Source organism: Geotrypetes seraphini, chromosome 1, assembly GCF_902459505.1.
Source record: "Geotrypetes seraphini chromosome 1, aGeoSer1.1, whole genome shotgun sequence".
NCBI classification, from domain to species: domain Eukaryota; kingdom Metazoa; phylum Chordata; class Amphibia; order Gymnophiona; family Dermophiidae; genus Geotrypetes; species Geotrypetes seraphini.
Window position 1 is genome coordinate 54238747 of NC_047084.1, and position 15639 is coordinate 54254385.

At 40.9% G+C, this 15639-nt stretch overlaps 1 protein-coding gene across 3 annotated transcripts in view; it reads right to left on the bottom strand.

Annotated features, from left to right (window-relative positions):
• Positions 1 to 15639, bottom strand: part of ITGA2 (integrin subunit alpha 2) — a 145272-nt gene that overhangs the window by 72735 nt on the left and 56898 nt on the right. For all 3 annotated transcript variants that reach the window (XM_033931502.1, XM_033931512.1, XM_033931519.1), the window contains 4 exons: positions 13984 to 14111; positions 10731 to 10879; positions 5089 to 5239; positions 1575 to 1740 (listed from right to left, as the gene is read on the bottom strand). In XM_033931502.1, the coding sequence (XP_033787393.1) occupies positions 1575 to 1740; positions 5089 to 5239; positions 10731 to 10879; positions 13984 to 14111 (594 nt within the window). The remainder of the gene's footprint in view (positions 1 to 1574; positions 1741 to 5088; positions 5240 to 10730; positions 10880 to 13983; positions 14112 to 15639) is intronic.

The window sequence follows — 15639 nt, forward strand, 5'->3', positions numbered from 1 at the left end:
GGGATATACTCATCTACTTGGAGTAATTCATCCGGTGTCCCTCAGGAATCTCCATTGTCACCTACCCTTTTTAATATTTATTCAATTTCCCTGGCTAATTTACTACAAGATCTATAAGTCAAGTTTATATCTACGCGGATGATATTACTATATTATTGCCTATGTCATCTTTTACAGACGATATAAAAGATCAGATTGCTGTAATTCTGGCAAAGATAAAACTTTGGATGTTCAGATTCAAACTTAAACTTAATTCTGAAAAAACAGAATTTTTTCTTGCTAGTCCAAACGATATTATTTCAGACAAATAAGTTATAATCAACGACCAAATTTTTTAAAATTGTCCCCTCTATTAGGATTCTGGGGATTATATTAGATTGCCACTTAGCATTTGAAGAGCATACGGATTTTATGATTAAGAAATGTTCTTGATCCTCTGGAAGCTTCGAACTATTAAAAGATATTATGACTTTGCCTCTTTTAGACTTTTGGTACACTCTTTAATTATGTCTGTTATTTACTTGGCATCCTACAAGAAAAACTTAAAATGTATTGGTTTAATACAGAATACGGCAGTGCGCCTGATTTTTGGCCAAAAGAAATATGACCACATCAGTCCTTTTTATCGGCAATTACATTGGTTACCTTTCGAGGCACGCATTCTTTTTAAATTAGGCTGTCTTTGCTTTAAAGCTCTTTTTGGTCTGGCTCCGGGATACCTATCCTCTCAATTCAATTTTTATAGATCATTAAAAAATACTCATAATAATTTTAAGTTTATGTACCCTTCTGTTCAGGCTTGTTGTTACAAGAGATAAATAAGACATTTGGCCTTTCAATTAGGAAAAATGAACTCTTGGTTAAGCCCCCTGATCTTTCAAATGTATTCTTATAATGTTTTTAGAAAGTTTTTTAAAACACACTTGTTTGATAAGTTTGTTACATAAGTTTGTTCTTAACTGTATATTTTGATCATGTTTTTTCCTGAACTTATGTATATTTCACTGATTGTACAGTTCTTCTTCTTTGTGAACCACCCAGAACTTTTATGGAGGGGAGGTATACAGGAATAAAGTTATTATTATTATTTGTCTTGTTTCCCCCCCCCTCCCATACACATACACATTAATACCAGCTCTGCCTTAAACTACTGAATAGGTGTGAGTTAAATCCAAATTCATAATCCATGTTACTTCTGTGAGCTCTTTGGCAGTGTGGAGCAGCGGTTAAAGCTACAGCCTCAGCACCCAGAGTTTGTGGGTTCAAACTTACACTGCTCCTTCTGACCCCAGGCAAGTCACTTAATCCCCCCATTGCCCCAAGTACATTAGATAGATTGTGAGCCCACCAGGACAGAGAAGGGAAAATGCTTGAGTACCTGAATAAATTCATGTAAAACCATTCTGAGCTCCCCTGGGAGAACAGTATAGAAAATTGAATGAATAAATACTTCAGCACGGTACTTAGATTTTCCCACTTGTCCACAGGTAATCTCATAATTGTGCCCACCTTGGCTACTTTTTGCAGGCAAAAAAATCTGAAAGAAAATTTAAGTTCCTAGAAGTGTGTATTACCTTCAATACTGAAAATGCGTTCCCCCAGCGTTCCTGCTTTCTCTAACAGTGCAGCCTCATCTGACACATTGAAGAAATAGTTTTCAGTAGGAGGACTGGCAATTGCTTTTATTTCATTAATTAAATTTTTTGCATCAATATTAAACCTGTTGTAGTATCCCAGGACCTTAAAACAGAAAAAAAATATATTTATTTTTGGTATTTTTTATCAGTCTACAACTGGGGTTCTCAATCTAGTCCTTGGGACACACCTAGGGACTCATTTTCAAAAAAGAAAAATGCCCATAAAGTGGCATAAAGGAGAAGATGGGCATTTTTCATGTCAAATCCTTCCAATCTGGTATTTTCAATACTTACAATATATTCTAGCTGGATAGCTATACTGTTGATCTGTAGTTTGTCCAAATCTCAAGGAGATGTGTTAGAGGAGTGGTGTTTATAGGACTAGGGTGGGCTTAACCAGAAATGAAGTAACTGTGAGAGGATAGCAAGGGAATAGCTCAGCCAGCGAGAGTGGGTTCTCTGAAGAAACCACTGGCGAAACATCTCAGAACCTGCCAGTATACGCTGCAGTGAGACTACTTCTGAGACTTCCGTTTTGGCTACATTCAAGTTAAGTTATAGCTTTGCACTTCACAAATTGAAAATATTTATTTTTGAGAAATTGAATAGTCTATATTTTTTGACACAGTAAAAACCTTTTCACTGGCAAGAAAAGAAGGCGCAATGATAGACCCTGGAAAGCGCATTTAGGGGCTTGTCCTCATTTGTGATTTTTCTTACCACCTGTGTTGGTTCTGAGCACCTCTGTCAGTTTAAGGGATTAAATATTTCAAGTGTCCTTTATTTTTTGTTTTGTTTAGGCAAACTCCCCCCTTGCAATCAGGGCATTAGGCCCCTCCCTGTACATCACATGATGCACCAGGGAGGGCAAGGCCCTCCTTTTTGGACTGGCAGACCTCAAAACTGGAGGGACTGAACCTCCCTCATGCTCTCAACTTTGGACAAAGGTATGGGAGTGGATATCACTCCTGTCTTTTTTGGGGGGGAAGGGGGGACGGTATGGGGATGGTTCAGGGGCGGCTGGCATGGGGGGGCATCCAGTGGCTGGCACAGGGGGGTTTTCATGGGGGCTGGACTGAGTGGGAATCCCTTCTGTCTCTCTGTCAAGGGGTTCGGGGATCCACAGTTATTGTTGGGGGACGGCAGCTCATCATCAGGGGGGGCAGCTTGGCTCGCGTTTTTGTTTTTATGGGGCAGATATTGTGTGTATGTTAAAAAAAAAATAGGTATGGCATATTATAAATACATTAATTTGTATCGTTAGGACCTGTCGCTTTTTTCAGATCGCTAAAAAGCGACGACTTTTTGGTGCATTGGGAAGCCATATTAGAGCATCAATTGCTCTGCTAGTTTACATGGCATTTCAATATCAGTGACCTTATTTACATGGCCGGATTGGAGAATTTGCGATCATGCACAAAACTGCGCGGTGAACCGTTTTGGGCATCGGGTCAGCAAATCCGATTGTTGCTAAACCAGTCAAAACTGGTTTAGCGACAATCATTAGACAATCACTGACTTTAGTGCATCTAGCTCAGAGAGAAAGAGGTATGACACTTTAGCTCTGAACATATCACACTTTGGGCTCCTTTTACAAAGCCTCGCTAGCGGTTTTATCTCCCACACCAGATTAGCGCACGCTAGCCGGAAATCTACCGCCAGCTCAAAAGGAGGCGGTAGTGGCTAGCTCGTGTGGCAATTTAGCATGTGCTATTCCACGCGTTAAGGTCCTAGCGCGGCTTTGTAAAAGGAGCCCTTTATAGAATAAAGATTCAATAAAGGTCAAACAGTTTAAGCTAATCCCCAAAAGCAGATGCAACCTAACTTCACTATGGATGTGCAAGAGAAAGGGTTTTGAGTTTTTGTTTGTTTGGTTCATTGAGTTTCATTCTGTATTAGTCCATTTGATAAGCACTAACATGAAATATTATTCAGCAAAATTAGAATTATACTCCTCAGAATGAAAATGCACATCCCTAAAATTCACTGCTTCATTTAACTAGGAATGGGGCTCATCTGCAAAAGAGAAAAATGTCCCAAAAATGGCATAAAGGGCTCCTTTTACTAAGCTGCGCTAGCGGTTTTAGCGCGTGCTTAGTGCACACTAGATGCTAATGCTACCATCGAGCTGGCGTTAGTTCTTGGCATGTAGCACAGGGTAAGCGCACACGGCAATGTGGCGCACGCTAAAAACGCTAGCACACCTTCGTAAAAGGAGCCCAAAGTGACATTTGGATGTTTTGTTGGGTTTTTTTTGCTAAAACATCCAAACTATTCTCAAAACTCATATTTTAGATACTGTTCTAGACTGGTTATTCCCTGTTCATCTAAATTCCACGGGACATGTTGAAGATGTGTTTTGTGCGGGCTTAGGACTTGGATGTTTTGCAGCAATAATTGAACATTTAACAAAACATCCAGGGCACCATTTAGACATTTGGGGCTAGACCTGTTTTAAAAATGAATAAGTGCTAAAAAGGTGACCAAACTGATCAGATGACTGCTGAAGGGATTAGGACATGATCCCACCTTTACTCCCCCAGTGGTCACCAACCCCCTCCCATCATCCAAAGATGTGAAAGATACATTACATCTGAGCAGAGGAAAACTCTAGGGCAGGGGTGTCAAAGTCCCTCCTCTAGGGCCGCAATCCAGTCGGGTTTTCAGGATTTCCCTAATGAATATGCATGAGATCTATTTGCATGCACTGCTTTTCATTGTATGCTAATAGATCTCATGCATATTCATTGGGGAAATCCTGAAAACCCGACTGGATTGCGGCCCTCGAGGAAGAACTTTGACACCCCTGCTCTAGGGGGGTACTGCAGTGAACGTCACATCAAAAAGTCTCAGGTACACACAGCTCATCATAACCTGCTTATTTAGTATGGTAAGCCAATACCCACCCAAAACTTACTGTACCTATATTAAGATGACACCTACAGGCATAAGGGCTATTGTTGTGGTGTAAAGGTGGGTACAGTAAATTTGGGTGGATTTTGAAGGACTCACCATACAATATAAGCAGGTTATGGTGAGCTGTTTACCAGGGACTTTTTAATGTGACATTCACTGCAGTACCCCCTAGAGTGCCCCTCTGTGATGCTAAGCTATTTGTGGCCAGTTTGGTAAGAATGTTGGCTGCTTGTACAGCCCAATGGCTTGTTTGTGTGCATTTTTTGTTTGAATATTTCTTTTTTTAAAATGGTCCTAAAAGATAGGCGCACTGAGCACAAAAACATCTAGAAATGATCATTTTCGAAAATAAAAGATAGACGTTTTGCTGTTTCAAAAATGGTCATTTTCTCTACAGAATTTTTGGACGTGTTTCCCAAAATGCTCAAACTCGGACTTAGACGTCCTATCGAAAATGCCTTTCCACGTGGCTTATACTACTCTTGTGCTCTTCATTCCATAGTCATAACATAGCAAGATCCAAAGCATTACTTACTGCTATGCCAAACCTTGTAATGTTGTCTTCATTGCATCTATCAATTACTTGTTTCAATAATGAATTGTCATGTGATTCACCATCTGTCACCACTACCATGACTTTTGTAGCTTGTGGCCGTCCACCATATTGAGGAGAAAATGCATATGCTCTGCAATAATTAAAACACTCTATTGAATAGACACAAATGCATACACTAAGACAGGCAGGTAAATTCAATACCATAATACGCCTCTGCCCTCCAACCCAGCCAGCTGATTAACCGTTCCCCTTAACTGTATCCATGACATCTTGTTTGCCTGTTTAGATTGTAAGCTCTTTAGAGCAGGGACTGTTTTTTCCCTCTTTGTGACTCTGTACAGCGCTGTGTGCGTCTGGTAGCGCTATAGAACTAATTAATAGTAGTAGTAGTAGTATAATGAACTTAGCCATGCCTCTTTTTAACGTTCGGCGCCAGTAAGTGTCTGCATAGATGCAATTCAGGTGTCTCTTTCTTTCTTAATTCATTTTTAATTGGTTTTTAATAGTGCAGTCAATTACCATACTATTAATGACCAATTAAAACACGTATCTTAGATGCCGTTCAGGCACCTACAGCGCCTACCAAACAGCATCGTTTTGAGAATCCAGGCCTTTGTGATTTTTTTTGCGTTCTGAAAGCATTTACCTTAGCAGGCTTTAAAAAAAAAGTTTGGATAATTTCCTAAAAGAAAAGTCCATAAGCCATTTAAGATGGATTTGGGAAAACATGCAGTGCATATTTTCTCTGGATCATTGTTGCCAGAGAATGTGGTGAAAATATTTACCTTTTTCTGAATTGCACAGCAGAAGTTATGGGGCCCATAATCAAAAGAGAAAAACGTCCAAAAATCGGCCTAAGTCGACACTTGGACGAACATTTCTCAAAAACATCCAACAGCCGATAATAAAACCGGATTTTGGACATATTTCTAAACGACCTAGGCCTTCATAGTGCTGCTCAACGACCAAAGCTAAACGGGGCGTTTTGGGAGGCGTGTCGAGTGCAGGAGTTGGGCGGGACGTGGGCTGGCTTAGACTTAGTCATACAGCATGTATAACCAAAGGTTTTACACCAGAGTCTAGATAGTACTTGGACGTTGTGACTTAGACCATGTAAAATATGGTCTAAGTCACAAAAACCCACCTAAACTCACCAGATAAGCACTTCAAACACATAACACAGACCCCCACACACTACCCCAGTGATCACCAACCCCCCCCCCCCACCCCCATAAAAATTTTATTCACAACTTTAAATTTCAGCCTCTAGACCATCATCACCTGGCCGCCTGGCATAGGAAAGCCTAGTCGTCTAACCCAGAGGTAGCTTAAGTCATCTTGGGGGTGGGTTAGGGACCCATAGAGAAGAGGACCCATGTCCATAAGCCCCTGTAATCACTGCATTGATACTTAAGCATGTGCACTCCCCTATACAATCCCAAAACCCTTTTGTAATGGCACAAAAGTGGCTCCTGCAGCCATAAGGAAAACACTGCATCACCCTCGACCGGGGCCACACAAAATACTTCATGGGGCCGCAGATTGGACACCCCTGCTATATACCAAACTGAGGGCTCTTTTATGAAGCTGTGCGGCAAAAGCCCTGAAGTCCTTTAAATCCCTATGAGCTCCGGGGCATTTACAGTGACAGCCTGTGCTATTGGGCTTGATAAAAGAGGCCCTGAAGTAGTACAGTTCCAGTAACCACCTTGTTCCTATATAAATCTATTTACAATTAAAACAATTTCTATACTGCCATAGTCAGACGACTTCTAGGTGGTTCACATCGAAAGAAGGCTGGACATTCAGCGAATTACAAATGCATGAGGGGAAGTTACAGAAGAAAAGGGTTGTAGTGGAGGGAAATGTAAGAGGGGTTGAAAGGGGGAGGGAAAGTGAGAGGGGTAGGAATTGCCTGAAGATTGCTTCGGGTTTGTAGGGGGAGAAAGCGTAGTGAGCGCGGAATGGTCTGTTTAGGTGATGAATTTGTCAAACAGAGTGGTTTTGATAGATTTTCGGAACGCGTTGTAGGTCTGTCTGGTTTTATTTATGTAATTTCCCAGCCAGGATTGTTGTCTATTAGCTTGGAACATGAAGGTTCTGTCAAGGTAGGATTTGTATTTGCAGCCAGTAATTTTGGGATAGGCGAAGATGTTTTTGTTTCTGGTTGTTCATGTGGGGTTGTGTAGAGTAAAGTGTGTTTGCAGGTAGGAAGGTGCTAGGCCCTAGATTTGTTTGAAGTAGATGCATGCAAATTTGAACTGTATTCGCGCTTCCATTGGTAGCCAGTGCAGCTTTTTGTAGTATGGGCTAATGTGGTCTTGTTTTCTCAGTCCGAAGATTAAGCGAACTGCAGTGTTTTGTACTAATCTCAGTTTTGTTATTTTTTTTGTGTGATACCCAGGTAGACAATGTTGCAGTAGTCAGCGATTGCACCAGTAATCTGAAGGATGTTGTGTCAAAGTATTTTTTAATAGTCCTTAGCTTCCATAGTGTAAAGAAGCATTTCTTCACTGTTAAGTTTATGTGGTCAGCCATGGTCAAGTGTGTGTCGGATATTCATGGCTGTTTATTTTTAATGATGCTCTCGTTATTTTGTCGTTGGGGCTTACCAAGAAGACTTTTGTTTTCTCTGTATTTAGTTTCAGTTTGAAGTTGGTGGTCCATTTTTCGATTTCTCTCATTATGTGTGAAAGGATGTCTATAATTTCAGTTGAGATGTCATTTAAGGGGATTAGGATGGATATATCTTCTGTGTATATGTAGTGTTTTAAGTTTAATTTTTGTAGTTGGTGACCTAAGGATGCTATGTAAATGTTGAATAATGTAGGCGATAGAGGGGAGCCTTGGGGTACCCCTGATGGGTTATTCCATGGGTTGGAGTGATTTCCATTGCTGGCTATTCGGTAGGATCTGTTTGTTAGGAATTCTTGGAATCATTTCTTTACCTTTCCCGAGATTCCCATTGCATCAAGGCACAGTAGCATGATTTCATGGTCAACTAGGTCAAATGCACTGCTGAGGTCTAATTGCTGGATCAGTGCGCTTTTGCCTTTGCTGAAGAGATCATAGAGGTGCTTTAGTATGGAGGCTATGACTGTTTCTGTGCTATATCCTTTCCTGAAACCTGATTGATGTTCGCTGAGGATGTTAAATTTGTCTAGGTAGTTTACCAGTTGGAGGTTGACCAATCCTTCCTGTAGTTTTGTGAAGAGGGGAATGCTTGCTATGGGTTTGTAGTTGGATGTTAATGCTGGAGAGGTTTTCTGATCTTTGGGGATTAGTGTAATCATTATGTGACCCATGTCTTTGTTTAGTGTTCCGTTTGTAAGGGCCATTGTTAGCCAAGTGAATAGGTCCATTTTGAATTCAAATATGAAGTGCTATTTGCTATTGCATTATTGAAAACCTTTAATCAGATAGGAAGTATCATCTGTTGTATCAACCTTGGCCTCAGTATCATTTTATAGAGTAATATATTTAATTTGTAAATTGGATTTTTAGGCTTGCGTTTCCAAATGATGCTAAAGGCAGCTTACAGCATTATTTAAATTCAGGTACTGTATTCTATTACCAGGACTGTGAGATGGTCATATTTAGCAAGTCCATTTTCATGGATATATTTAATTATTTAAAAAATTTATCAACCGCCTATTCCTAGGCAGCTTTACAAAAGTAACATTCACAGAATGAAACAAACAAGACATATACAAACATCTCAAATTACAGATCATTCCATGTAAACAGTGGGTTCACAGATCCTTCCAATACACTCATCCTAAAACCAACATTGATCAAAAACATCTTTTATTAGAATGTTCCTAAAAATAGTGTAGTTTTAAGCATCTTTTTAACCTTCTGAATATCAGAAAAAGCTCTTTGCGGTCCAGTTAGTTTGTTCCACTGCATTACTCCTATGATGGAAACAGCAGAAATATACTGTATACAGTATATGGTTGCATTATAATTTTCATAACACTGAAAATTACAATAATAGTTAACAACAAATGAGCTTTGCATGCAAAATGAAAAACGAGGAAAGAAAATTATAGTAGCAGAGTATTAATATAAGAGGGGTTTGGTTCAAAATACCAAAAGATAAAACAACTCATTCTGGCCATGCAAACTTTTAAACAGCTAGAAGGAGATGTTTTCTCTATTTGCATTTTGAATCAAAGCTAGAACTACCCTTGTAAATTCAGTCTTATACTCTTTAAATCCCAACAATACAAGAAGCCTTTTCAATTGGTAGATCTGGCACCTTCTTTCTGCTAATCCCGTGCATTCATGCTTTTCAATGTACAGTCAAACCTCGGTTTGCAAGTAACGCAGTTTGCAAGTGTTTTGCAAGACGAGCAAAATACTCAAGCAAATTTTAACTCGCAAAACTAGCATTGATTCGCAAAACAAGCAGTTAAATATGCTTCCTCCCGCTGGGAGTGCGCCCTTATTGCGAGGTGACAGGATCTGAGGAAGGTACTGGTGAGCGCGTGAGCCTTTCTCTGTAGATGGGATGTGCACGCATTCGCTTGAGGCAGGGCTATTTCTGTGCAGCTCACGCGCCTGGTTAGAGCTCCTGTACTATGTGTGTGTTAATTTGTGTGCGTGCATTTGGAGCTCTGGGAGGTGGGGTCGGCGCATGTGCGGCGGTCCCTGGGGAGGTGGGGTCAGCGTGTGCGTACAGATACAACCGGTGTTGGTGGTGTTTACATTCCTGCAGGTAATGGGGTGTGCACTGGGACACTGCGGAGCTGGGAGGCCCTCCTCTACCACCACCGTTGTAGACCTGGGAACACTGCCTGCGGGTTCGCCGCTTCTGCTCCACACAGCAATGTCACGCCAGCTTCTTGCGCCTCGAAGGCGATGGCAGTGAGCTGCAGCAGTACCGAGCCCAGCTCCGGAAGGAACGGTGGCTGCTAAGTTAGGAGCAGCAGTACTGGGAAGCTGCGGTTCTTCTCCTCTTCAGCCTCCTCTGGCGGCTTGGCGGCTTTCTCCTTTTTATTTTATACATTAGTTTTGGGGTTATTTTATTCATTAATTTTTGGTTTATTAGTTTTTGGGTTGTGGAACAAATCATCTGGGTTTCCATTATTTCCTATGGGGAAATAAGCTTTGATATACGAGTGCTTTGGATTACAAGCATGCTTCTGGAACGAATTATGCTCGTAAACCAAGGTACCACTGTAGTTTAGATGTGGAACGCTTTCCTGTCAGCTCCTCAAAGGCTCTCTGATATGCTTGTACAGGTTGCTCATTCTCTTCCAAAATCTCCCTTTTTTGCTAATTTTCTAGGGAGCATCTCACATTGTTAGCCAGAACCTAGATCCTCAATGAAGAAGTCGCAGAATTGCACAATCAACCTATTCCAGTTTTTCTCAACCCAGTCCTCAGGATTCATCTTGCCAGTTAGGTTTTCAAGATATCCACAATGAATTTGCATAAGATAGATTTGCATACAAGTCTATGCAGTGTATGCAGATGTATCTAATGTATTTCCATTGTAATTATCCTGAAAACCTGATTGGTTAAATGTTTCCCAAGGGCTGGGTTGAGAACTCTGAAAACTGGCAACATATTTTCAGTTCACATCATAAAAAGACATGCATTAGTGGCATATTTACCGTGTATAATCGATTGCTTTGAAAGTGTTAGTTTGATCTCCACCTCTTTGCTCGGTTTTAGATACTGCATTTTCCATCTCTTCTTTTGTCTGGTAAGTGTTCATTCGGAATACTATTCTTGGGTCATTTCCATACTGAATTAAGCTCACCTTAAAAAAACACAATATGTTAAACGTCCATGGAAGCATTTGTACAGAACAAATTCATCACTTATGTATGCTTCTTCCTTACTTAAAAAAAAAAATAATAAAAAAATCATTTCAGGGTATGCAAATGCAGCCTATGACAATGATTGGAGAGACAATTGTGGTTCTTTCCTTTAATGATCATCTCAACTCTCTGGTAAAAAAATGTTTTTTTAGTCTTCACATGCTGAGGAAAGTGAGATCCTGCTTCCACCAACAACATTTTGCTGTCCTTGTACAATCAATCATTCTTTTCAGACTGGACTATTGTAATTCCATCTATCTAAGTCTAACCAAGAAAAATCTTCAAAGACTTCAGCGGATCCAGAACACTGCGGCTAGGTTGATCTTCGCAAAAAGAAAAATTCAATTATGTTTCCCCGCTTCTGTCAAAACTTCACTGGCTTCCGGTGATTTCTAGGATTCACTTTAAATGTACCTGCCTAATTTTCAAGATCCTACATGGCATTCTTCCTCCCCTAATTCCGCTATCCTGGAATTCTTTGAGACCTGACACTACCAGATCCGCCCACATACTCAAACTATCTTTCCCCTCACTAAAAGGTGTCATGTATGCAGGTAAATTAGGGAAATCCCTTTTCTTCAAATTCACTGAGCTTTGGAATAACCTCCCTGCCCCGCTGCGGAATCTAGGCTCATTCCAATTATTCCGAAAGCATCTGAAAACCTGGCTTTTCTCCAAAACGTAAAGCTATCTATTTAAAATGTAACGCTAGCTATCCTCTTCTTAACCTCGAATTTCTTATTATGTCCTTCCCTCATTTATTGAATTATCTGTAAACCGTGTCGAGCTCTATTTTTATGGAGAGGATGCGGTTTACAAACTTAAGGTTTAGTTTAGTTTAGTTTAGTTTATATGCGATTATGAATATTTTTCTACATTCCACTGTAGATGGCAAGAAGGATTTTTACTGATTGCATCCAGGTCATGGTCACAATGGGGGAATGATCAGAATGTGGTGGCTGGAAACATGGGTGTCAGAACGGGAGGTCAAAGGGGCCATGGCCTCCTCAAGGATTGGTGGTCAGCAGTGGGTTCCTGCCCAGCCACCCTCCTTCCGGCACTGCCCGGCTTGCCCCGGAACCCTTCATTCTACTTCCAGGGGCAGGCCTGTTCATTGATGCTGTGCGGCGGCTGCCTGAAGATTTAAAAGTACAGCACTGGATGGGTGTGGGACAGTGGTGAAGCGAGGGTGAGAGGTGCCCCTCCCCTGCCCTCATTGCCACCACCTGCTACTCCACGATCCCCCCTGCCATACATGCCCCCTTTCCCTTCCCCATACCTCTAATTTTTCACCGCCACGAGTAACAACGGCTCTCCCGCTGATGTCACTTCCTATGCGCGTCCCCTAGAAGTGATGTCAGTGGGCGAGCTGATGCGGTCATGAGGATCACCTTGAAGTTCTTGCTCGCAGTGGCGAACCACTAGAGGTACGGGGGGGAAGGGAAGGGGGCGCGTGTGTGGTGAGGGGAGGAGTGGGAAGAGGCTGCGGAGGGGTGCTGGTGCCCACCAACATGGCACCTGGGGTGGACTCCCCCCTTGCTCCCCCTTACTACGGCCACTGTTGGGGGAATCGGGAGCTGTGCCACATGATTCTTCTGGTTAGGGCAGAGATTTGGGGCCCCCTCCCCAACAAAACAGTGTTCCACTGCCTGTGGCTGGAAAGCCACTAGTTTATGCTAAACACTACAAAAATTGGAAGTCATTTGGATCAGCCAGTGCAACTGATTATTGACAGTGCCCAATATTCGGTGCTATTTAGCCATCCAGAAACAGCACCTGGCTGGCTAAACGGAGCATAGCCTCCTAAGTGCTAATATTCAATGTGAGATGGCTGCTGAATATTTAGCAGTTAGCAACCAGCGGACAGCCAGCAATGTCGTTCAACTTAGGCAGCCATCTGCAAAATTCAGACTGCTGGCCAGCTACGTTGAACGGCCAAATGAATATGCATGAGATCTATTTGCATACAGTGAAGGCATTGCATGCAAATGGATCTCATGCATATTCATTATTGATAGAGAAAGATATTAACACATTTTAAGCTATAAATATCACAGCTTTATTATAAATTTCAATTTATCATTCAATATAATAATTCAAAACAATATCATAATACAAAACAATACCCCCACTCACTCACTCACTCTCATTCATACTACAAAACCCCTCTAGTGACCATAAAATCTTCAAACATGATGATATTACTGTCCATCTTGAACTCCAAAGGTTAATACATCAGTTATCAAAGTTCTTCTTTTAGCTTTCAAAGATGAAATTATCCAATAACAAACATAGTGGTGATTACAAATGTTCAGCCGGTAGATGGTTCACCACTGTTAGTCAAGCATACTGTATTCATTAGGGAAATCCTGAAACCCCCAACTGGATTGCGACCCTCATTCCCACCCCTGACACAGACAGTATTTATCTGCCCATGGGATCCACATCACATGCAGCTTAATTTCATATTCACAGTCATAGTCCCGATGAGGGTCCTCGTTTTGCCAGTTCTTCCAGCAGCTTCAGGGGTTTATAACATCATAAATCCATGCACCCGCACTCAAAAAAATGGCATTTGAAGCTATCCTTACTGCTACTGTGTTTGTGAGACTTGGATGTACAGTACATGAGAAGGAATCAAGAAAGCCTGAATTAAAATCCCTGGCACAACAGTGTCACCATCCATTTCTCCTTCTCTACAATTCTACAATATGACATTTATTGCAGAACTATTTCTGGTTGATTTAAAATTCACAGTATTCTGCAATAATCATTCCTTGCTTTTTTTTTTTTAATCTTTATTGATTTTAAAACTTTGATAGTGCAATACAATGGTAAATCAGAAATACTGTACAAAATGTACTATTACCTATACACTTATTACATTAAACATTCATTTTCTCCCATCCTCATCTTAATTCTTAATATAATAATACATATGATGTGATTACAATATTATAATTTAATAATTTAACTCCTTAAAGTACATTTCCCTCCCCCCACCCACCCACCCTCCCTGGATGTGTAAGGAAATCTTGCTTACCTGTGTTTCTGTGGGTCCTATATCTAGACCTTGCACAAATTTTTTTAAAAATTTTGTCACTTCAATCCATGGATAAATACTGTTAGACTCATCACACACAACAGCGATATCTATATATGAGGAGCACGCTACAAGAAAATTAGAACGAATAGAATGTTACGTGCCCATATTGTTTTAGGAAATATATTAGCAATAGCGTCGCTCTGCACTGTTATTTTGGTTTCTCGCTGTAGCTGCGATTATCACCTTTTGGATTTCTAGATAATTGGACTTATACTTTATAACCAAAAAATAAAAATATCATATACATCTAAGCAATAAAACCTGGCATAGGAAAACAGAAAAAAATGCAAGGTAATAATCATATAATTCAATCATAAAATACTCTTTTTTTTCCACTGAATATAATTCAATATCTTTGATTCTGCATTGTGGACTAAAGAAAGATGAGTATTTTAATAAAATTGGTCTTTGAGGACTTTTGGCAGATTTTCATCTGTGATTGTATATGGTGTTCTTCGTTTATCAGTTTGTATATGGGATCCCTGAGGCAGGGATATTTTTGCTGAAACACAGCTGTGGCAGGTCTTGTCATCATTACTGACCATTTAATCTGTGTCACTAGTATATTTCTCTGTGTTTGAAGACCTGGACTGCTCTGCTTCTTCTTTGGATCTATTTGTGTTTGCGCAGTGTTTCACAAACTTTGCAAGTAGCAGCACACTAAACTGGTGGCTGTGGCTCGAGGACACCCGGAAGTGCATGGACATTGATTCGATGACATCACATGCATGCATGACATCACATCGATGTCCATGCATGCTCCAGACAGGGCCCTGAGCTGCCAGTGGGGGCTGCTGGAAAAAAGAAGAGGTGCATAGAGGAAGAGATACGCCAGGGAGGAGGTGAGGCGCTGGCGATGGCTGACTGCCTACGGGATGTGCCTTTCGCCACAAGGGGCACGTCCTGTAGGCAGTCAGCTGACACTGGCACCTCTCCTCCTTCCTGGCATCTCGCAGCACACCTGAAATCTTGTGCAGCACATAGTTTGTAATACACTGATTTAGAGGACACATACAGTGATAATTTGACAATAAACAATCAGTAATGCTTACAGTGATAAATTTGTTCAAGCCTAACAAGGGGATACCGAGATCAGATGATATGAGGAGGTGCTGAAAAGTTCTCAGCCCAACCAACTTCCTAAATTCTGAGCCTTACTTTGCCACCGTAGCTGAAAAGAGTGTTTATTTTGCAAAATGCCAATTTCCAGAATCGTAATGCTATATTTTGACATTGTTTTGGATCATTGATTGAACTATGTCAACAAAAAGTGTGGAATTTTCAAGTGTGGAACCCTGAGCCATCGTGAACTTCCTATTGCTCTCTCACGTAGAAAAACTTTTGATATAATCTATCTTTTGGAGCTTGCTCACAACGTTATCACACACACATGATGTCATTATGTTCGGCCTTCCGTTTCACTTTACATTTTTAAATTGCCTGTCAGCTTGGTGGCAGCATTTTTGATGCCATAACATCTAATGCTTTCTATTGATCTTGTTGTGGAATTGCACAGTAAGTATTTTTGGGAATATTAATGTGGCTTTTGATTTTCTAGTTGTTTTATTAGAGTCACTGATTTGTCGGCAATAC